A 24,187-nucleotide genomic window follows, 5' to 3' on the forward strand; every position below is an offset into this window, starting at 1 on the left:
CTGGTTTGTATAACCAATGGCAAGGGAGTGGAGGGAGACTGTCTTCGATTAAAAGAGACTTGAGAGACATAGCAAACAAATGCAATGCTGGGACTTGTTTTGGTCTGTATTTAAACAAACTGATTGAAAAAAGACATTTTTGCGATAATCAGCGAGATTTGGCTATAGGCTGAAGTACTAGGTGCTGCTAAGGCATCATTAAGTTTGTTATGTGCGATAATGGTATTATGATTATATTAGCAGAAGGTCCATTTTTGTTTGTTGGTTTGTTTGTTTTGAGATGAAATTTTGCTCTTGTTGCCCAGGCTGGAGTGCAATGGCACAATCTTGGCTCACTGCAACCTCTGTCTCCCTGGTTCAAGCAATTCTCCTGCCTCAGCCTCCCAAGTAGCTGGGATTACAGGCACCTACCACCATGCCTGGCTAATTTTTTGTATTTTTAGTAGAGATGGGGTTTCACCATGTTGGCCAGGCTGGTCTTGAACTCCTGACCTTGGGTGATCCACCTTCCTCAGCCTCCCAAAGTGCTGGGATTACAGGAGTGAGCCGCCACGTCCGGCCTCAGAATGCCCATTTTTTAAAAGGAAGATTGCACACTAAAGTACGTAAAAGTCAAATAACACAATGTCTGGGATTTGTTTAAAAATATTTCAGCAGACTTGGCGTGATGGCTCACACTTGTAATGCCAGCACTTTGGGAGGCTGAGGCAGGAGGATCCGTTGAGCCCAGGAGTTTGAGACCACCCTGGGTAACCTAGTGAGACCCTTGTTTCTAAAAATAAATTTAAATAAATTTAAAAAATTTAAAGGGCCAGGTGTGGTGGCTCCTGCCTGTAATCAGCACTTTGGGATGCTGGGATGGGCAGATCACCTGAGGTGAGGAATTCGAGACCAGCCTGGCCAACATGGTAAAACCCTGTCTCTACTAAAAATATGAAAATTAACCGGGCATGGTGACAGGCGCCTGTAATCCCAGCTACTTGGGAGACTGAGGGGAGGCAGACGTTGCAGGAAGCTGAGATAGCACATTGCAATCCAGCCTGGGAGACAAGAGCGAAACTCCATCTCAAAAAATAATAATAATAAATAAAATAAAATAAATAGATACAATTATAAAAATTAATATTTCAGCAAATAAAATAACAATAGGAAACTGCAAGGTTCAAAAAAGGTATATGGTATTTTGTCTAAGAAAAGAGAGTATGAGAATATATATTTTATTTTCTTGGGTTTGCATTGGGAGTATACACAAGAAACTTATGAAAATGAAAACCTGGCCAGGTGCGGTGGCTCAAGCCTGTAATCCCAGCACTTTGGGAGGCTGAGGTGGGCAGATTGCTTGAGGTCAGGAGTTTGAGACCAGCCTGTCCAACATGGTGAAACCCCGTCTCTACTAAAAATACAAAAATTACCCGGGCATGGTGGCAGGTGCCTGTAATCTCAGCTACTCGGGAGACTGAGGCAGGAGAATCGCTTGAACTCGGGAGACGCAGGTTGCAGTGAGCTGAGATCACGACACTGCACTCCAGCCTGGGTGATAGGGCAAGACTCTATCTCAAAAAAAAGAAAAGAAAATGAAAACCTATGGCATAGGTGGGAGAAATGGGAGTAAACATGGAAGAATGGGATCAAGGCTTCTTGAGCTTTTTATATTGCTTTAACTTTTTAACTATTTGAATGTATTATCTAAAGTTTTTAAGAAAATAAACAGGAAATAAAAGTTAAGTGAATATGAAAATGTTCAGAACCAGCTCTCTACACAAAGAAAAGAAGAAAGAGTTAAAGTAGATCTCTAGACCCCTTCATATCTAGACTTTAATGAACTAATAAATTGTTAATGTTTTATAAAGCTGGTCTCAGTAGCAATTCTAGAAATGAGCAGAAAAGAAAGTAGTAAAAACAAAACATGGCTGGACACCATGGCTCATGCCTGTAATCCCAGCACTTTGGGAGACCGAGACAGGTGGATCACCTGAGGTCAGGAGTTTGAAACCAGCCTGACCAATATGGTGAAACCCCATCTCTACTAAAAATACAAAAATTAGCCAGGCATGGTGGTGTGTGCCTTTAGTCCCAGCTACTTGGGAGGCTGAGACAGGAGAATTGCTTGAATCCAGGAGGCGGAGGTTGCAGTGAGCCGAGCAGGTGCCACTGCATTCCAGCCTGGGTGACAGAGCAAGACTCCGTCTCAAAACAAAAACAAAAACAAAACGAAACACAGAAACTGAGGACTGATGCTTTTAAGAGTCTTGACTAGTTCATGCTGCTGATAAACATAACCCCAGACTCCATGTTTAATCTATTCTACCTTACACTTGAATATGTGCATAATTTATAGTGGAAAAAAATCTGACACTTAGGGGGCTTATGCTGTCATTCTAAATGACCAATCATGTGCCTTTTGGCAATTTTTTGAAGTCTTAGATTCCTTGTCTATAAAATAAGAAATTGGCCAGGCACGGTGGCTCATGCTTGTAAACCCAGCACTTTGGGAGGCTGAGGCAGGTGGATCACCTGAGGTCGAGAGTTCAAGACCAGCCTGACCAACATGGAGAAACCCCATTTCTACTAAAAATACAAAATTAGCCAGGGTGGTGGCGCATGCCTGTAATCCCAGCTACTGGGGAGGCTAAGGCAGGAGAATCCCGGGTTTGAACCCGGGAGGTGGAGGTTGCAGTGAGCCGAGATCATGCCACTGCACTCCAGTCTGGGCAAAAAGAGTGAAACTCCGTCTCAAAATAAAGTAAAATAAAATGAGAAACTGATTATTATCTCTTGAGTAACTGCCACTCTGTGATGCTATGGGAAGTACACACATTAAAGAAGTTGCATATTTATATTAAATGCCATTTGTTTATATTGAACAAATTGGGTGTTTATACCAAATGCATTTAATGGCATAAATGTGAATGACAAAGAAACTCAAGTAGGCAAGACATAGAGGAAGGCCACTGGCTTTTCAGAAACCACTCAGCCTGTGAGCTCACTTCCCTTCTATAAAAAAAGCTTTCGCTTTTAAGGTGTCCAGATAAAGGTCACACTCCCAGAGCTGAGGCTGTGTGAGTCTGAGCTGTTACCTCAGTAATGGGAGTATGGCTGGAACTCAGCACTTTCTGATCATTCATGCCCAAAGCCTCTTGGATTAGGGGAGAGGGGGCACCTTGTATGCATGAGATGAAATAGGATACCAAGATCCCCTTAATTCCACTCAGAGTAGAGGAAAGGAAGTGTTGCCAAAAGGAACATGTTTTTTTCTAAATTGAAGAGTTGGAAGTTTGAAGGTCAAAGTCAGAATATTAGAACAGAGAGCCATGCATGTATTATCTAATACAATTTTCTCATTTTATAAATTATGTAAATGAGGAAACTGAGACCCAGCAAGGTTATAGGACCCACAACCTAATCTGTGTTAGAAGGATGAGAGTGAGGCTTATGCTGGGAGTTGCGATGGTCTGTAAATGTGAGGATAAGGAACATGCCATTCACCGTTGTGTTCCACCTCCTAGTCCAGTGCCTGGTGCAAAGTAGGGGCTTCATAAACAGTCACAGGCCTGATGGAGGGACTGATTTGAGTGAATGAATCCACGGATGATGCATCTGTACTTTGTGTTCCCTGCTAGTCAGATGGACTCATATATGCTCCATTTCAGGTTTATTTCATCTGGGATACTATATTAGAGGGTTCTCTTTATGTGCCATGACTGAGTAGCATTTTCTTCCACTGAAGTATTGCTTCCTCTTTGTTGATGTCACAGGACAAACATCAGAACACTTACAGGATGTGTGTAGCATGGCATGACAGAGAACTTTGGTTTCCTTTAATGTGACTATAGACCTGGCAGTGTTATTATAAGAATCACTGGCAATCAGACACCCGGGTGTGCTGAGCTAGCACTCAGTGGGGGCGGCCACCGCTCATGTGATTGTGGAGAAGACAGCTGGAAGAAGTGCCCAGTCCATTTGGAGAGTTACAACTGTGCCTAACAGAGGTGTCCTCTGACTTTTCTTCTGCAAGCTCCATGTTTTCACATCTTCCCTTTGACTGTGTCCTGCTGCTGCTGCTGCTGCTGCTACTTACAAGTAAGTCTGGGCATGGATATTTACAATGAGACAATGGTGCTGTACAGAGGACAAGGAAGAGATACAAGGATGGCCATTGTAATGTTGTTTGTAATAGCAAAAGCTTGGAAGCAACCTAAATGTCCCTCAGTGAAGGAGTGGGTAAATAAATGTGATACAATCATGTTACAAACAGTGAGTCTGAGGAAACATACTGGTATAGAATGTCTCAAATTATAATGTTATTAAAGAAAAGAAAGGTGCAGAATAATGCATATATTAGGCTTCTATTTGTGTGTGTGCATTGTCGGGGAGCAGGAATATGTGGACGTTTCTTAATGTATAGTCTCTAGGAAAAGGAACCAGGGAATGGTAAAGAGTTGGGAGAGTAAGGCATATTTTTCTTTTCTTTTCTTTCTTTCTTTTTTTTTTTATTGAGACGGAGTCTCACTCTGTTGCTCAGGCTGGAGTGCAGTGGTGGCGTGATTTCGGCTCACTGCAATCTCCGCCTCCTGAGTTCAGGCGATTCTCCTGCCTTGGGCACCCGAGTAGCTGGGATCACAGGCGTGCACCATCACATCCAGCTAATGTTTTTAATTTTTAGTAGAGACAGGGTTTTACCATGTTGGCCAGGCTGGTCTCAAACTCCTGGCCTCAAGTAATCTGCCCATCTCGGCCTCCCAAAGTGCTGCGATTACAGGCGTGACCCACTGCGTGCCTGGCCACTTTTTCATACACCTTTGATAGTGTTGGAAGGTTTTTACTGTAGTTGAGTCATATGAAAACAAAAGGGAAATAAAAAATCAAAAGAAAATATATGATGAATGTTTTATCATATATAAAATATGTATAGGTTTTAAAATGGAATTAACTTTGTCAATTGAGGAAAATGACGAGACAAGTCTCAATCATTTTAGGAGATTTGTTTGCCAAAGTTAAGGAGGCACCTGGGAGACAGGTCTATGCCTTTCTCAGAAGATGATTTTGAGGGCTCCAAATTTAAAGGGGACAAGGTGGGATATTGAGAAGCACTCAGTTCTCACATTAAAAAAAAAGGGGGCAGAGGAAAAATATGGGAATCTGCATTTTGCATTAGGTAACACAGACAAAATGGGGTAGGTTAACAATCAGATGCGCATTTGTGTCTGGCCGGGGTGACCGCGCCGGTAAAGGTGAGCTATCAATCTGCATCGCACAGCTGAGCAGGAATTTCCTTGTAGGCAAAATATGGGGGAGGCGTGCAGCCTTTCATCCTGTAGCCATCTTATTCAGGAATCAAAAGGAGGAGGCAGGTTTCCGTGATCCGGTTCCGAGCTTGACTTTTCCCTTTGGCTAAATGAGTTTGGGGTCCCAAAATTTAATTTCTTTTCACAACTTTAAACCTTAAAACAACTCCATGAGTAGTTTCAAATACCCAAGATTCTTATTTAACCAAGCGTTTTTATTTACTGTGCCCTTGCCGCTTAAAAAGAGATGTATGTTAGGAGAGCCTCCCTTGGTTGATGAACAAACAAGTAGCCCAGATGGGTGGGCCATTTCCTGGCTGACCATGACCGATTTTTCTGATTGTCTGTTTCCATCAGCCCTGTTCTCCCATGTTCACAGAATTGGGCCACAATTCTCTCCTAGGGCAGTGTTTCTGAAAGTGAGGTTCTGGGACCAGTCACTTCAGCCACATTGAGAACTTGTTAGAAATAAAAGTTCTCAGGCCCCACCACAGACCAACCAAGTCAGGAATTCTAGCAGTTGAGCCCAGCAATCTGTGTTTTTGCAAAGCTTCCCAGTGATTCTGATGGCTTTCACATCTGAGAAGCATTGTCGCAGTGAATCATCCTCCAAACAGGACTGCAGCAGTGGCTTCCCCTTTATTCTGTAAGGCATTGCTTGCAGTTTTCCTGAAATGGAGTAATCTCACTCACTGCCTGAGTCTTGGCTCTCCTTCTCTCTATTCAGGGTCCTCAGAAGTGGAATACATAGCAGAGGTGGGTCAGAATGCCTATCTGCCCTGCTTCTACACTCCAGCCCCGCCAGGGAACCTCGTGCCCGTATGCTGGGGCAAAGGAGCCTGTCCTGTGTTTGACTGTGGCAACATGGTGCTCAGGACTGACAAAAGGGATGTGAATGATCGGTCATCCAGCAGATACTGGCTAAAGGGGGATTTCCACAAAGGAGATGTGTCTCTGACCATAGAGAATGTGACTCTAGCAGACAGTGGGGTCTACTGCTGCCGGATCGAAATCCCAGGCATAATGAATGATGAAAAACATAACCTGAAGTTGGTCATCAAACCAGGTGAGTGGACCGTTGCATGCCTTCTTTATGAATAAGGTTTATCTGTGGATCATATTAAAGGTACTGATTGTTCTCACCTCTGACTTCCCCAGTTATAGCCCCTGGAGGTGGGCCGCCAAGACCTAAAGTTTAACAGGCCCCATCAGTGATGCTCAGTGATATTTAACACCTTCCATCTGTTTTAAAACTCATGGGTATGCCCAGGTGCTGTGGCTTACACCTCTATTCCCAGCACTTTGGGAGGCTGAGGTGGGAGGATCACAAGGTCAGGTATTTGAGACCAGCCTGGCCAACAGAGTGAAACCCTGTCTCACTAAAAACACAAAAACTTAGCCGGGCATGGTGATGGGAGCCTGTAATTCTAGCTACTCGGGAGGCTGAAGCAGGAGAATCACTTGAACCTGGGAGTCAGAGGTTGCAGTCAGCCGAGATCTCGCCATTGCACTCCAGCCTGGGTGACAAGAGTGAAACTCTGTCTCAAAAAAAAAAAAAAAAAAAAACCCAAAACTCATGGGTGGAATGTATAGATGGGAAGAAAGACCTAGATCAGTGGTTAGAGACCCTGACTCTCATTAGAATCACACAGAGAGTTTTTAAACTACAGATGCCAGGTACAGTGGCTCATGCCTATAATCCCAACACTTTGAGAGGCTGAAGCAGGAGTATCACTTGAGGCCAGGAGTTTGAGACCAGCCTGGCCAATATAGCGTGACTACCCCTATCTCTTAAAAAGAAGAAGAAAAAAAACCCACTACCAAAAACCAGAGAAATCAGCATCTCTGGAGGTAGATCCTAAGCATTAGCTTTTTACAGAGTCTTCCTCAGGTGATTTTACCCCAGGTACAGCCAGCATGATGAACTGCTAGGTTATGCATGTATGCTGGGAGGTGAACAGGCTTAAGATTTCTATAACATGTACTTTGTGCCCAGATAGAGCTGAGTTTAAATCTAACTCTGCCTCTTACTAGCTATATAATCCTGAGCAAGTTATTGAAATGCTGTGACCTCCTCCTCTGTAAAATATGACAATAATACCTATCATGTGGGCCATTAGAAGGATTTTGTGTGATAATATTTTATGAAAAGCATTTATAAGTTGGGCATCCCAAACCTGAAATGCACCAAAATCTGAAATGCTCCAAAATCCAAAACTCTTTGGACACTGACATGGCATTCAAAGGAAATGCTCATTGGAGCATAAGTATAGTGCGGATACTAAAAAATTTTTTAAAATGGCTGGGCGCGGTGGCTCATGCCTATAATCCCAGCAGTTTGGGAGGCCAAGGTGGGCAGATCATCTGAGGTCGGGAGTTTGAGACCAGCCTGACCAACATGGAGAAACCCTGTCTGTACTAAAAATACAAAATTAGCTGGGTGTGGTGGCACATGCCTCTAATCCCAGCTACTCAGGAGGCTGAGGCAGGAGAATTGCTTGAATCCGGGAGGTGGAGGTTGCAGTGAGCCGAGATTGTGCCATTGCACTCCAACCTGGGTAACAAGAGCAAAACTCCATTAAAAAAAAAAAAAAAGTCTAACAAAATTCAAAATCTGAAACATTTCTGATTTCAAGCATTTCAGATAAGAGGTCTTCAACCTGTAATTATGGCCATCTGCATGGCTGTTAGTTCCACTATTAATAATCAGAATGTCACAATGATGACTGCATGTTACCTTTGTCGAACATTTGAAGTGTGTGATACACTCTCAATGTAGGTATCTAGGCAGGTTTGGAAACTGAGGCTGTATTTCTCTTTCTTAATGGTCTTTCGCATTTTTTTCCTGCTGCCCCTTTGATTCCCTGAAATAAGCTTTCTGCTGTCAGATAATTTTCATCCTTATGTTGGTTTCTGACATTAGCCAAGGTCACCCCTGCACCAACTCTGCAGAGAGACTTTACTTCAGCCTTTCCAAGGATGCCTACCACCGGGGAACATGGCCCAGGTAACTATGCATGGGGCAGAGGAGGGAGTCTTTAGCTGGCTCTGAATTCAGAGGATTTTGAATGTGGGAAAAAAGATGAGAAAACAGTGTGAGAGTGGAGGCATGGATGTCTCTGTGCACCTGAAATAGTGTTTGAGAAGAGGGAAGTGGTGGAGACACACCTGTGCTGGGAAAAAGATGCTCTGGCTTAGGATTATTTTACTTAAATTTTAACTTTTAAAAAAAGTTAATAAACTTTATAGTCTTTAATTTTACTTAAATGTTAACTAAATTGGATGAAATGCTCATTACTTTGTCCACATTTCTGGACTGACCCTGGACTGGTGATGTTTCATCATGAACTGGTGCCAGTCTGCGTTTGGGAACTGACACATTGGATTAGGTGATTTCTAGGATGCCTTTTAGCTAGAATAAAGCCCATCAGCTTCCCTGGATTCCAACCTCAGAAGGAATAGTTAAATTCTTCATGTAATTCAGCAAGGATGCTCCAGATGCTCCAGGTGCTCCAGATGAGAACACTGGGCAGAAAGTAGAAGTCAGGTAACATTGATCATGAAGGTTAATTTTAAGTCATTTCTTGTCAGTGTCCTGGTCTCTCCTAATCTCTCTGGAGCTCCATTTTTTTTTCTTCTGTAAAATGAGGTTAATAGGTGAGTCCTACCTCATAATGTCATAAATCTCATAAATCACACCTTATGGGCTTTAAATAAGAAAATGTCTAAAACGTTTAGCCCAATGTCTGACCACAATTTGTCCTCAGTATATGTTAGCTGTTGTCATTAATATTATAAGATCAGGAGGCAGAATGAGATTGTGGTTAAACTACTTCAGTGACAGGTGGAATGGGTTCTCATTTCAGCTATTCTTGCTAGCTCTGTGACCTCAGTCAAGTTGCTCAAATTCTCTGAAGCTCAGTTTGCTCATCTCTACAATGAGGATAATTCCAGTGCCCATGTCATGAGGTTGTTGTAGTGTATAAACATGATAATGTATGTAAAATGCTCAGGCTAGTACCTGGCCCATAGAAAGCACTCAACTGTTTATTATTACTATAGTTACTAGTTTTAGCTCTCCAAAGGTTCAGTCTTTGGTTAGTCTTTAGTGACTGGTAGCCAACATCTTTTATGCAATTAGAGAGGAAACTATAGTGGGGACAGATGATTATCCACATTGTGGGTTAATAAAGTCATACCAGATACTTATTGTATGCCGTTGTTATATTTTAAAGAATCCTACAACCATAGTCCTAGAAGAGACTTCAAGGGTCATTTAGTCTCACTTTCCCATTCTGTGCTTCAGTACTTTTTTTTTTTTTTTTTAATTGAGACAGAGTCTCGCTCTGTCGCCCAGACTGGAGTGCAGTGGTGCCATCTCGGCTCACTGCAAACTCTGCCTCCCGGGTTCATGCCATTCTCCTGCCTCAGCCTCCCGAGTAGCTGGGACTACAGGCACGCACCACCCGGCCCAGCTAATTTTTTATTTTTTTGTATTTTTAGTAGAGACAGGATTTCACCATGTTAGCCAGGATGGTCTCGGTCTCCTGACCTCGTTTTCCACCCGCCTCGGCCTCCCAAAGTGCTGGGATCACAGGCGGGAGCCACCGCGCCTGGCCAGTACTTTTTACCAAATCACCACTGAATGGGCATTTGCTGTAGATGGAGTTTACTCCCTGTCGAGGTGGTGCATTTCCTTATACTTGTCTCTACCACGGACAGAAGTCTTCTTTCCTTTAGTTTTTCTTTTTTCTTTTTCTTTTCTTTTCTTTTCTTTTCTTTTTTTTTTTGAGAGGGAGTCTCACTTTCTCACCCAGGCTGGAGTGCAGTGGCACGATCTTGGCTCACTGCAAACTCCGCCTCCCGGGTTCAAGCAATTCTTCTGCCTCAGCCTACTGAGTAGCTGGGATTACAGATGCACGCCACCAAGCCCAGCTAATTTTTGTATTTTTATTAGAGACGGGGTTTCACCATGGTGGCCATGCTGGTCTGGAATCCTGACCTCAGGTGATCCCTCTGCCTCAGTCTCCCAAGGTGCTGGGATTACAGGCTTGAGCCACCACGCCCAGCCTTCCCTTTAGTTTTTTCTTGTTAGTTCCTTCCCTCTAGGGCAACAAAAATGGGAATATAGGCACAATACCTCGAATCTCTGAGCTTCTCAATGGCCTGACTGAGAAAAAATATTGAAACAACCAAAAGTATATCAGTAGCTCCAAAATAGGAAAATAAAATAAAAAATTGAAATTTATGGATATTTAATGGCTTGTCTATAATATGTAACATTATGTAAATTGGCTGCTGGCAAACCAACTCAAAATGTGGGATGTGGGAGTATTTAATATAAAAATGGGGCTGGACACAATGGCTCACACCTGTTATCCCAGCACTATGGGAGGCCAAGGTGGGCAGATAACTGGAGCTCAGGGTTCGAGACCAGCCTGGGCAACATGGCAAAACCCTAAGAATACAAAAAATTAGGCTGAGTGCAGTGGCTCACACCTGTAATCCCAGCACTATGGGGGGCCAAGGCAGACGGATCACCTGAGGTCAGGAGTTCGAGACCAGCCTGGCCAACATGGTGAAAACCCCATCTCTACTGAAAATACAAAAATTAGCTGGGCATGGTGGTGCATGCCTATAATTCCAGGTACTCAGAAGGCTGAGGCAGGAGAATCATCTGAGCCTGGGAGCAGTGAGCTGAGATCTCACCACTGTCCTGAAGCCTGGAAAACAGAGCAAGAGTCCATCTCAAAGAAAAAAAAAAAAAAAAAGCCAGGCATGGTGGCATGGGCCTGTAGTCCCAGCTACTTGAGGGTGCTGAGGCAGGAATATTGTTTGAACTCAGGAGGTTGAGGATTCACTGAGCCAAGTTGGTGCCACTGTACTCCAAGCCTGGGCAACAGAGCAAGACCCTTTCTCAGAAAAAAAAAAAAAAAAAAAAATGGAGTAGAGCCTTTAAAAGTAAGAGATCCAAGGGCCTGGAATTTGAACACAGAACAAATGCAACTTCTCTTCTACATGAAGGAGGAAGGACTGGGTCACAGGTGAGTCCTCAGCTCTAGAGTAGATCTGCTTTAAATCCTAGCTTTCCCAATTAATAGCTGTGTGATCTTGGGCAAAGTGGCTCTCTCAGACTCAGTATCGTCATCTGAAAAATGGGGAAAATAGTAGTACCTACTTATTGTGGTTGAGGATTAAATGAGATTGTATGTATACGGTGCTAAGCACCATGTCTGGCACCTAATAAGTGCCGAATAGATGGTAACTACTAAATTTATACATTATTAAGGCCATCATATCTCACCTTCACTGCTACCTGTCCCCCGAGGCAAATCTTGGGTTCTCCAGAAAGAACATTGCCACTCCCTTCAACTGTCCCATCCATCTTGGTTGGTGGCCAAATCTGTTGTGAAAAAATGCTATAATGACACAACAGTGCTTGATTTTACTGATCATTTTCATAGCAAAATGAAGTTTAAAAAGAAGTTATTTTTACCATTTTTATCAAGAAAAATAATTATAGGGAGGCTGAAACTGGATTTACAGTTGAAAATCTTATGTGCACTTAAGAATCATGTTTATTTAGCAGTTGTACTGATGAAGTTTTTTTTTTTTTTTTTTTTTTTTGAGAAGTAGTCTTACTCTGTCACCAGGCTAGAGTGCGATGGCGCGATCTTGGCTCACTACAACCTCCACCTCCTGGGTTCCAGCAATTCCACTGCCTCAACCTCCTGAGTAGCTGGGACTATAGGCATACACCACCATGCCCGGCTAATTTTTTGTATTTTAGTAGAGACGGGGTTTCACCATGTTGGCCAGGATGGTTTCAATCTCCTAACCTCATAATCCGCCTGCCTTGGCCTCCCAAAGTGCTGGGATTACAGGCATGAGCCACTGCGCCTGGCCTGTGTTTTTTATACTTTAAATTTTTTTCTGGTGATTAGGGCAAAAGTAAGTGGAACATAATCTTTATTTTCTTCAATAATTTTAGGCTGAGGCCATGCCTTTATAATATTTAAACTATAGTTTGTTAAACCAGCATTTAGTCAAACCCTTTATACACATTAAAGGGTTCCGACTTTAAGGCTTCCAGAAGGTGACTGTGACATTTAAGAAGTTTCGACATCTCTGACTCAGCCATAAAAATGAGTAAGCACGCTTAGTTTCCCAAAAGCTGGCAAGGTACTTATTTTTGGAATTCAGCGTTCATGAGGTCAGGGCCTGTGCCCCTCTTGTTCCCTGCTCTGTCTCCTGTGCCTAGAGTAAGGGTGTAGTGCATATTCATGGAATGGATCTGCAGATGAAATAAACAAATGAACAGGAAGGAAAGATGGTGAGTAGGTGGCTGGGCAATGTGACCCTCTTCATAATGACAGCACTGAGGTAAAGGCTGGTGAAGGCAGTATAATTAAGAATGTGCATTTAAAGCTATGCAGACTTAAATTGGAAGGCCATTTTGTCATTTGCTAAGTTGTGTGACCTTGGGTTAGTCACTTCACTTCCCTGATTTTCAGTTTCTTCATCTGTGTAATGGGACTAACAGTCTCTACTTTAGTAGAGTAGTTCTAAAGTAAGTGCTTCTAAGTATCTCTAAAATGAGCTCCTTCACTGAAAGAGTTTAGCACAAGGCCTGGTTCCTATTACATTGTGGCCACAGTGATTATTTTCATTTGTAGGCAACCCTGTCTCCCTTCTCATGAGTAAATGCAAAACTTATTTAAGAAAATGAAGGCTGGGCACGGCACGGTAGCTCACGCTTGTAATCCCAGCACTTTGGGAGGCCAAGACAGGCAGATCACTTGAGGTCAGGAGTTCGAGACCAGTCTGGTCAACATGGTGAAACCCCGTCTCTACTAAAAATACAAAAATTAGCTGGGTGTGGTGGTGCACCCCTGTAGTCCCAGCTATTCGAGAGGCTGAGGCAGGAGAATCGCTTGAACTTGGGAGGCAGAGGTTGCAGTGAGCCGAGATCATGCTACTGTACTCCAGCCTGGGTGACAGAGTGAGACTCTGTCTCGCCAAAAGAAAAAAAAGAAAAAGAAAATGGAGGCTGCAGTGAGCTGAGATTGTGCCACTGCACTCCAGCCTCGGCAATAGAGTGAGACTCTGTCTCAAAAAAAAGGAAGTGAATTTTTGTCATCTTTAAAAATCTAATTAGAATATAATGCCTGAGGCCAAGCCTGGTGGTTCACACCTGTAATCCCAGCACTTTGGGAGGCTGAGGTGGGCAGATCACCTGAGGTCAGGAGTTCACAACCAGCCTGGCCAACATGGTCTTGTCTCTACTTAAAATACAAAAATTAGCTGGACATGGTGGTGCATGCATGTAGTCCCAGCTACTTGCGAGGCTGAGGGATTAGAATTGCTTTAACCAGGGAGGCAGAAGTTGCAGTGAGCTGAGATCCTGTCACTGCACTCCAGCCTGGGTGACAGAGTGAAACTCTGTCTCTAAAAAAAAAAATAATAAATAATGCCTGAGTGTTATCAATATTGCTGGATTTTTGTAGAACTCATTAGGGTCTTGTGAAAAAAAAAACAAAGCACATATTTAAGTAGGACTTCTTGGCAGAATTCTCTATTTCGTAAAATAGTAGGGTTCATTGTCTAGATGAAAAAATATGGCCATCCTAAAGTTGATTCCTGGGTGTTCAGTAAATTTTGTTGGTCTCTCCATTAATTATTGTGACGTGTATGGAGTAGAATTCGTTTCGAATAGGATTATAGGCATCATTAAGATTTTTTAAAAACTTAAATAAAAGAAAACGTTCTTAACTATTCTGTTGGCTATTTTTCCTCTTTCTCTTTCTCTCTCTTTTTGTAGCAGAGACACAGACACTGGGGAGCCTCCCTGATATAAATCTGACAGTAAGTAACTTTTTTTGTGAGCCGTGTTGTGCTCAACTTGGATGGGAAAAGTATGGCTCTAGACTTCCTTCATGCCCACCTTGTCCTTGAGGTAAAAAGCCTGACGTTCCCTTAGCTTCAGATTCCTCGGCTGTAACACGTTGATGTTCTAACCTCATAGCCCTGTTGTAATGAAGGACTGAGGTGATGCGGGTAAAGTGCCTGGCATATAGTAAGAGCTTGAAAACCACGAAGAAGGAACATTAGCATTTTGTCCCTCTTATTCTTCAGTTTCACAACTGTCTACCCTGTGGAAGGTTCAGAGATTCTTCATCTCCCTAGAATACCATTCTTCTTGCTTCCATCACAACCCTAATGGGAAAGAGTATTTAAATTTACCTCTTTATATATGACAAGACACCAATCAGGAATATTCAAAGCCATAAGCTGTTTTTTTTTTTTTTTTTTTTTTTGAGACAGAGTTTCGCTCTTGTTGCCCAGGCTGGAGTGCAATGGTGTGATTTTGGCTCACCTCAACCTCTGCCTCCCGGGTTCAAGCAATTCCCCTGCCTCAACCTTCCGAGTAGCTGGGATTATAGGATATGTGCCACCACACCTGGCTAATTTTGTATTTTTATTTTAATTATTTTTTTGAGATGGAGTTTCGCTCCTGTTGCCCAGGCTGGAGTACAATGGTGCGATCTCAGCTCACTGCAACCTCCACCTCCCAGGTTCAAGCGATTCTCCTGCTTAAGCCTCCTGAGTAGCTGGAATTACAGGCGCCCACCACCACACCCAGCTAATTTTTGTATTTTTAGTAGAGACGGGGTTTCACCACTTTGGGCAGGCTGGTCTTGAACTCCTGACCTCAGGTGATCTGCCCTCCTTGGCCTCCCAAAGTGCTGGGATTACAGGCAGGAGCCATGGCGCCCAGCCAATTTTCTGTATTTAACTATAAATAAAACCATACCTTAATTAACCTCAATTTTACTGTCCTTACTACCTTCTTATAATAAAAGAAAAACTGGCTGGGTGCAGTGGCTCACGCAGTAATCCCAGCACTTTGGGAGACCGAGGATGGTGGATCACCTGAGGTCGGGAGTTTGAGACCAGCCTGGCCAACATGGTGAAACCCCATCTCTACTAAAAATACAAAAAATTAGCCAGGTGTGGTGGTATGTGCCTGTGTAGTACTAGCTACTTGGGAGGCTGAGGCAGGAGAATCGTTTGAACCCAGGAGGTAGGGGTTGCAGTGAGCTGAGGTCGCGCCACTGCACACCAGCCTGGGCAACAAGAGTGAAACTCAGTCATGAAAGAAAAACCACTAGAAAGCAAACTTGCAGCAATGACTTAAAAATTCTTTGAGGAGGCCGGGCACAGTGATTTACACCTGTAATCCCAGCACTTTAGGAGGCCCAGGTGGAAGGATTGCTTGAGACCAGGAGTTTGAGACCAGCCTGGGCCACATAGTGACACTCTGTCTCTACAAAAAATATTTTTTAAAAACTGGCCAGGCATGGTGCCACATACCTGTAGTTCCAGCTACTTGGGAGGCTGAGGCAGGAGGATCGCTTGAGCCCAGGAGGTTGAGGCTACGATGAGCAATGAGCTGTGATCATGCCACTGCACTCTATCCTAGGTGACAGGGTAAGTAAGACCTTGTCTCCAAAAAAAAAAAAAAAAAAAAATTACTTGAGGACATATCCAGGAGTCCACATTTATTTGACTCAGTTTCTTGCTTGTGTATTCACAACTGATGCTCAGCATCTTGTATTTGCTCCTTCTCTCTTTGCAATCAAACAGTGCTTTTTAAGGACCTGTATGTGCCCACAATGCTTAATGCACAATATCTTACATATAGGACTCCTGTTATTGTAGGAGTAATGTGTATTGAATCAATGTGTAAATGTATGTAGAATAAATGGAAGATTTAACTTCCTTAAATTCATTGCTCTAAAAATGTTTATAATTATTTTGTGTGTGTGTGTGTTTATGTGTTTTGTATAAATGGGGTCTCAATATGTTGCCCAGGCTGCTCCCTAACTCCTGGCCTCAAGTGATCCTCACATCTCAGCTTCCCAAAGTGCTAGGATTATAGGTGTGGGCCTGGCCTATAATTATTGTTTGTTTGTTTGTTTTTGAGGTGGAGTTTTGCTTTTGTTGCCCAGGCTGGAGTGCAATGGCGCGATCTTGGCTGCAACGTCCACCTCCCAGGTTCAAGCAAATCTCCTGCCTCAGCCTCCCTAGTAGCTGGGATTACAGGCACCCACCACCACACCTGGCTAATTTTTGTATTTTTAGTAGAGATAGGGTTTCACCATGTTGGCCAGCCTGGTCTTGAGCTCCTGACCTCGTGATCTGCCCGCCTTGGCCTCCCAAAGTGCTGGGATTACAGGCGTGAGCTACGGCGCCCGGCCTAATCATAGTTTTTAAAGAGAAAAAGAGAGAACATAGACTGAAATTTTAGAAACAGGATTTATTTTGTGTGTTATCAGAAAATCAAGTTAACTAGAGCAATAGCAATAATGACTACCACTGATAGAACATTTGTTATGTACCAGGCCCTGTAATAAGCATTTTATATTTTCTGTCACTTAATTTTCCTGATAACTCTACAGGGTTACTCAGCCCTTAGTGGCAGAGCTGGGATTTGTTTTTTTTGTTTTTTGTTTTTTTGAGATGGAGTCTTGCTCTGTTGCCTAGGCTGGCATGCAGGGGCATGATCTCAACTCTCTCCAATTTCCGCCTCCAATCTCCGCCTCCTGGGTTTAAGCGATTCTCCTGCCTCAGCCTCCCCAATGGCTAGGATTACAGCATGTGTCACCATGCCTGGCTGTTTTGTATTTTTAGTAGAGACTGGATTTCACCATGTTGTCCAGTCTGGTCTCAAACTCCTGATGTCAGGTGATCCGCCTGCCTTGGCCTCCCAAAGTGCTGGGATTACAGACGTGAGCCACTGTGCCCGGCCTCAGAACTGGGATTTGAATGCAGGACCATCTGTCTGTAAAGTCTTGGCTATTGAATCACTGTCTTTTCATGAAAAATAGAGGTTTCACAGCAAGACACCAAATGTAAACTACTCTGAAACTCTCTGGGGGAATCTTAGGGGGTCTTGAACCAACAAGACTCCACTCTAAAACCAATTTTTGCAGGGGCAGGGGAAGGGTCTTAAGAGCTCCTTCTCCACCGACAGCACAGAAGGGCACATTTTGTTTCCTTCCTAACTCCAAAGGTTAAGCGAGTCTCTTTCTTGGGTTGGCTTAAGTGTTGGCTACAAGGTGACAGATGAAAGGTGATTTCAAGGACTCTGCCATCCTGTGATGTTGTAAAAGGGATGGTCCAATTCACAAATCATGAGACTGAGTACACAAGCGATTTCTAGCTATTTTCTGCTTAAATCCTGTTTGTGTTTGCATAGCAAATATCCACATTGACCAATGAGTTACGGGACTCTGGAGCAACCATCAGAACAGTCATCTACATCGCAGCAGGGATCTCTGCTGGGCTGGCTCTGGCTCTTATCTTTGGCGCTTTAATTTTCAAATGTAAGTGTTTTTGTTTCTCTCTCCTTCTGATAACAAATTTTTAAATGAGAACCAGTAAAACCTAGATAGAAATGCAAATTCATGTTTATACCCAAAGGTGATTAGACTAAATACCCTTTTGTCCATCCAAATCCTAACAATAATGGCTAATTTTAATTTAATATTTATTGTGTGCCAGGCAGGCACTGCGTTAAATGTTTTACATACATTTTATCATCGTTACTGTCTGATGAGGTAAGGAACAGTGCCATCCCATTTTACAGTGGAGGGAAGTCGAGCTTAGAGTAAGCTGCCTTCCCAAAGTTTCAACATCAGTACCTGGCAGAACCGAATTCAAATCCAGGCAGGCTGATTCCAGTAAACCAATTTCTTTACTTCATGAATATGCTAGGTTTATTAGGAAACACAACAGCAAAAAACACTCCCTTCTGTGCACTTTTCTGTTACTGGTTTCTCAGGCATACCTCTTTGGGAGTAGATTGCAAGTCCGTTTAACACTGGGTCATGATTGGGGTTACAGAATGTTTCCCTCCATCATGGTACTTAGCACATAGCTTTTCCTAAGTTACTTGTCCTTAAAAAAAAACCCCACAAAAACAGAAAAAACAACAACAACAAAAAAAACAGGCCCTGCGTGGTGGCTCACGCCTGTAATCCCAGCACTTTGGGAGACTGAGGCAGGTGGATCATTTGAGGACAGGAGTTCGAGACCAGCTTGGCCAACATGGTGAGACCCCATCTCTACTAAAAATACGAAATTAGCCAGGTGTGGTAGCGCATGCCTGTAATCCCAGCTACTGGGGAGGCTGAGGCAGGGGAATCACTTGAACCTGGCAGGTAGAGGTTGCAGTGAGCTCAGATCATGCCACTGCATGCCAGCCTGGGCGACAGAGTGAGATTCTGTCTTAAAAAAAAATAGTAATAAAATATAAATAAATAAGCAAATAAATAAATAAATAAATAAATACAATGGTCGGGTGCAGTGACTTATGCCCGTAATTTCAACACTTTCGGAGGCTGAGGTGAGAGGATCAGTTGAACCCAGGTGTTTGAGACCAAGATCAGCATGGGCAGCAAAGCAGGTTGCTGCCTGTACAAAGTAATAATAATAATAATAATGAGGTGAGCATGGTGGCACACACCTGTAGTCCCATTTACTCAGGAGGCTGAGGTGGGAGGATCACTTGAGCCCAGGAGGCTGCAGTGAGCTGTGATTGCATCTTTGCAGTCCAGCCTGGGCCACAGAGTGAGACAGTCTCCAAAAAAAAAAAAAAAAAGTGTGTTCAAGTTGATGAATTTTGATGAAGAATTACAGTAGGAAGCCATCGCCACAATCAAGATCTAAATAATACTTCCATTACCCCCAAAACCTCGCACACTTTTCTTTCTTTCTTTCTTTCTTTTTTTTTTTTGAGATGGAGGCTGGAGGGCAGTGGTGCTATCTCAGCTCACTGCAACCTCCGCCTCCCAGGTTCAAGTGTTTCTCCTGACTCAGCTTCCAGAGTAGCTGCGACAACAGGTGCGTACCACCAGGCCCCAGAGTGTAATACAACATAGCAGCCTTTCTTACTAATATGCAAACAGGGACTGTCTGTGTGGAGTGAGCAATCACCTCAGACTGGCTTAAGACTAAAGGGTGTTTCTAAGATATGTGAGACTTCTAGAGCTAAAACTGGAACAGTCCAAGAAAAACAGGGATGAGTTGGTCACCCCACTAACTGCGGACTGAAGCTGCTAAGTGCTTTACATGCATTAAATTCTCGTAACTACCCTATGTTTCTAATGGAGAATCAGCATGCTAAAAGGTTAAGTCATTTGCCTGCATTACACAGTTAATTGATATAGGATTTGAAACCAGGACTGTCCTGCTCCTCACCATTATGGGTTCTGCCACTCTCGTCGCCCAGGCTGGAGTGTAACGGTGCAATCTTGACTCACTGCAACCTCCACCTCCCGGGTTCAAGTGATTCTTCCACCTCAGCCTCCTGAGTAGCTGGAATTTCAGGCATGCACCACCACGCCTGGCTAATTTTGTATTTTTAGTAGACGGGAGTTTCACCATGTTGGCCAAGCTGGTCTCAAACTCTTGACCTCAGGTGACCCACCCACTTTGGCCTCCCAAAGTGCTGGGATTATAGGCATGAGCCACCGTTCCCAGCCTGATACCTTTATCTTTATTATAGTCAACCTTTTAAGTTGATCACTCATTCTAGAAAGTCTTCCTTCTCTTGGCTTCTGAAATGACATTCTCCTATTTGATCCATTGCTTTTCAGTTCTTCTGCGTGATCCTTAGATGTTGAGATTCCTTAGGGCTGGGTATGGTGGTGGACACCTATAGTCCCAGCTACTCAGGAGCCTGAAGCAGGAGAATCACTTGAGCCCAGGAGTTTGAGGCTGTGAACTAGGATCTTGCTGTTGCATTCCAGCCTGGGTGACACAGGGAGACTCTGTCTCAAAGAAAAACAACAACAAAAGATTCCTGCAATCTTCCTCCAACATATCTAAAGTATTTTCATTATTCTGCATCTCTTTTGGCCATTACCTTACTCCAAGGCATCATTATCTCTACTTAATTTATCTTCTCATTTCTTTATTCCTCCTTCTAATCCAATATTAAAACCCAAATCAATATCTGAGCACAATGGCTCATGCCTATAATCCTAAGACTTTGGGAGGCCAAGATAGGAGAGTCACTTGAGGCCAGGAGTTTGAGACTAGCCTGGGCAACATATTGAGATTCACCCAGGCTGCAGTGCAGTGGTGCGATCCCGGCTCACTGCGACCTCTACCTCCCGAGTTCAAGTGACCCTCCTGCCTCTGCCTCCAAGTAGCTTGGACCACAGGCATGTGCCAGCACACCTGGCTAGTTTTTGTATTTTTAGTAGAGATCTAGTTTTTGTATTTTTAGTAGAGAATAGGTTTCGCCATGTTGCCCAGGCTGGTCTCGAACTCCCAAGCTCAAGAAATCTGCCTGCCTTGCCTCCCAAAGTGTTAGGATCACAGGCGTGAGCCACTGCATCTAGCCCAAAAACATTTTAAAAATTATCCAGCTGTGGTGGTGTGCACCTATATTCTAGCTATTCAGAAGCTGAGATGGGTAGATCCCTTGAGCCCAGGAGTTCAAAGTTGCAATCGGATATGATCTTGCCACTGCATTCCAGCCTGGCCAATAAAGCGTGACCCTGTCTCCACAAAAAAAAAAAAAAAAGAAAAAGAAAAATTTTCAGTCTCAAATATTTGAAACTGCATCCCCAGAAGACACTTTGAAAGAGATCATCAAAGACCTTGATCCAGAGGTACCCAGTAAGCCACACCTGAATTCCTGACCCACAACATGGAAATTATGAGATAACAAAGTTGTTTTCAGCGGCAGGAAACCCAAAACAAATAAGGATCACATCTCTGCCCTTCAAGGAAATCTAAGGTTTCCTACAGGTCTTAGAATCAAATACAGATTCCTGATTATGGCTGGAAAGGTCTTGTTAGACCTAGCCCCAGCCTACCTTTCAGACCTTATCTTGGGCCCCTCCCTTAGTCCAGCCATGTTTTCAGTTTCAGGCACTCAGCAAGATCTTTACAGAGGGTTCTCTCATCCTGGAATGCTCCTTCTGGCTCTCTACTTGGCTGACTCATTTCAGAAGTGAGCTTAAAGGTCATCTCTGAGGGTCCTTCCCTGACCACTCTCTCTATTATCTGTTTCAATATGATGTTGGTTTCCTTTATAATACATCATAATTTGAATTTTTTTTTTCCTATTTACTGTTTCCTTTTATTTTTGAGATGGAGTTTCGCTCTTGTTGCCCAGGCTGGAGTGCAATGGCGCAATCTTGGCTCACCGCAACCTCCGCCTCCCGGATTCATGCGATTCTCTTGCCTCAGCCTCCCGAGTAGCTGGGATTACAGGCATGGGCCACCACACCCGGCTAATTTTGTATTTTTAGTAGAGACAGGGCTTCTCCATGTTGGTCAGGCTGGTCTTGGGTCTGGGGTACTGTTTTCTTTTATTTCTTTGGTCTCCCACAGGAGAACGTAAGCTTCATGAAATTATGGCTCACAATTCACTTTTACGTTCCTGTGTTCCTCGTGCCAAGCAAACTGCCAGACACATAGTAGAGGCCTCATAATTGTTAAATAAGAAAAATGCATCTTTATTATTATTTTCTAGTCAGTCCATATAATTATCTAAGGCACACATTGAGAGTTTCATTTAACTCAATCTAAGGTGAGACATGCATGCCTCCAGTGAGTCTATTTGATTTCTTGTCTCATTTATTTTATGAAGGCATTTTTATTGACTTTTCTTTCCCCCTTTATCTAGGGTATTCTCATAGCAAAGAGAAGACACAGAATTTAAGGTAAGAATAATGGAATGGGGTTGGGGAAAGGTGAGAATCTTGGCAGTCCCTACTCTTAACATGTCTGATCTTTACTCTGAGAAGTCCTGTCCTGGGGCTTTGAGATCTGAGTTTATACTTCCTTTTTCCTCTAGGTCTAGTTTTATGAAGAGAAAATGTAACATACTGCTGTGTTTACTTCCTGATACCTTTAGCTTCTTTAGTTCTAAAGTTAAGGTACAGAATTAATCTCCCTAATTATACAACATGCTTGTTCATCTTGATATTAATGGTTTTTCCAACGAACTGAAACATCAACGGATTGAGCTCCTATTATATCCAGGGTCTGGGCTGAACTTTGGCATTAGAGAAGTGAGCAAGACACCCAGTATCTGTTCTCAGCATTTCTGTAAACCAGCCCAGGCATTTTCAACTTTGGTTTCCTATTAGAATCACCTGGGCACCGAAGTGTACTAGTGCAGGGCCAACCCCAGAGCAACTGAGTCAGAATCTCTGGGGATGCAGCCTAAGCATAGGTAATGTTCTGAAAGCTCTCCAGGTGATTCTAGTGAACAGTCAGCGCTAAGAACTGCTAATCTATTAAAGACTCCTGTCTTAACCTTCATTCCTGATCATGCACACACACACATCCCTTTCAAATAGGTATGGCTTACGTAACTTACTAGATTTTAGACTTTTAGTGATGTTTGGCACATGAATGGGATGCAATATATTTGGATTACAAAAATGACTCTGGGCCAGGTGCTGTGGCTTACGCCTATAAGCCCAGGACTTTGGGAGGCTGAGGTGGGAGGATCACATGAGCCCAGGAGTTCGAGACCAGCCTGGGCAACATAATGAGACCTCTTCTTTACAAAATATAGGAAAATTAGGTGGAAGGATTGCTGGAGCACAGGAGATGAAGGCTGCAATGAGCCATAATTGTGCCACTGTACTCCCACTTGGGTGACAGAGAAAGACCCAGCATCAAATAAAACAAAACAAAAACTTCTGAACATTGAATGCTATCTAAAGCATTAATTTTTTTTTTTTTTTTTTTTTTTGAGACAGGGTCTTGCTGTGTCACCCAGGCTGGAGTGCAGTAGCGCAATCTCTGCTTACTGTAACCTCTGCCTCCTGGGTTCAAATGATTCTCTGCATCAGCCTTCCGAGTGGCTGGGATTACAGGTGCACGCCACCACGCTGGCTAATTTTTTGTATCTTTAGTAGAGGTGGGGTTTCACCATGTTGGCCAGGCTGGTCTCGAACTCCTGACCTCGTGATCCACCCACCTCAGCCTCCCAAAGTGCTAGGATTACAGGCGTGAGCCATGGTGCCCGGCCCATTTTAAAAAAAATCTAAATGTGTACATAATTGCAGACATCTTGACACTTCACCTAAACTTCAGCCTGCAACTCCTAGAAATAAAGATATTTTCTTAGCTATCACAATGCTATTGTTATACCTAAGAAAATTAAAATTAATGGACATTTTCTCAATTGTTTCCCCATAGTATTTTATTGCTGTTTCTTGGCTTTTCCCCTTGTTCAGCATCTGATCAAAGATCATGCACTGTATTTAGTTGACGTCTCTTTGGGAAAGCCTATTCTCTTAACTCGATTCCGTGTTACCTGGGAAATGCTGAACTCAGCTTCAACACTTTATTTCCGCAGCCTCATCTCTTTGGCCAATATCCCTCCCTCAGGATTGGCAAATGCAGTAGCAGAGGGAATTCGCTCAGAAGAAAACATCTATACCATTGAGGAGGACCTATATGAAGTGGAGGAGCCCAATGAGTATTACTGCTATGTCAGCAGTGGGCAACAACCCTCACAACCTTTGGGTTGTCGCTTTGCAATGCCATAGATCCAACCACCTTATTTTTGAGCTTTGTACTGTCTTTTTCAGAAACTATGGGCTGTGTCAGCTGACTGGTTTTGGAGGTTCTGTCCACTGCCATGGAGCAGAGTTTTCCCATTTTCGGAAGATAATGACTCACATGGGAATTGAACTGGGACTTGCCCTGAACTTAAATAGGCATGTCATTGCCTCTGTATTTAAACCAACAGAGTTGGCCGGGCGCGGTGGCTCAAGCCTGTAATCCCAGCACTTTGGGAGGCCGAGACGGGTGGATCACGAGGTCAGGAGATCGAGACCATCCTGGCTAACACGGTGAAA

General features: G+C 43.4%; 1 protein-coding gene across 2 annotated transcripts; it reads left to right on the forward strand.

The window, feature by feature from the left end:
* Positions 1 to 3,005: 3,005 nt before the first annotated feature.
* HAVCR2 (hepatitis A virus cellular receptor 2) lies at positions 3,006 to 23,889 on the forward strand. 2 transcript variants are annotated; one of them, XM_033180487.1, is made up of 7 exons: positions 3,009 to 4,080; positions 6,013 to 6,351; positions 8,209 to 8,292; positions 14,107 to 14,150; positions 17,548 to 17,674; positions 21,994 to 22,030; positions 23,683 to 23,889. In XM_033180487.1, the coding sequence occupies exons 1-7, from the start codon at positions 4,020 to 4,022 to the stop codon at positions 23,873 to 23,875; spliced, it is 885 nt and encodes a 294-aa protein (XP_033036378.1). In that variant the 5' UTR covers positions 3,009 to 4,019; the 3' UTR covers positions 23,876 to 23,889. The 2 variants fall into 2 exon arrangements, with proteins under 2 accessions (XP_033036379.1, XP_033036378.1); XM_033180488.1 differs by lacking the exon at positions 8,209 to 8,292 and having other exon boundaries at positions 3,006 to 4,080.
* The last annotated feature ends 298 nt before the right edge of the window (positions 23,890 to 24,187 follow it).

The sequence above is a fragment of the Trachypithecus francoisi genome, unplaced genomic scaffold (genome assembly GCF_009764315.1).
Source record: "Trachypithecus francoisi isolate TF-2019V2 unplaced genomic scaffold, Tfra_2.0 Lachesis_group2, whole genome shotgun sequence".
Taxonomy (NCBI): Eukaryota; Metazoa; Chordata; class Mammalia; order Primates; family Cercopithecidae; genus Trachypithecus; species Trachypithecus francoisi.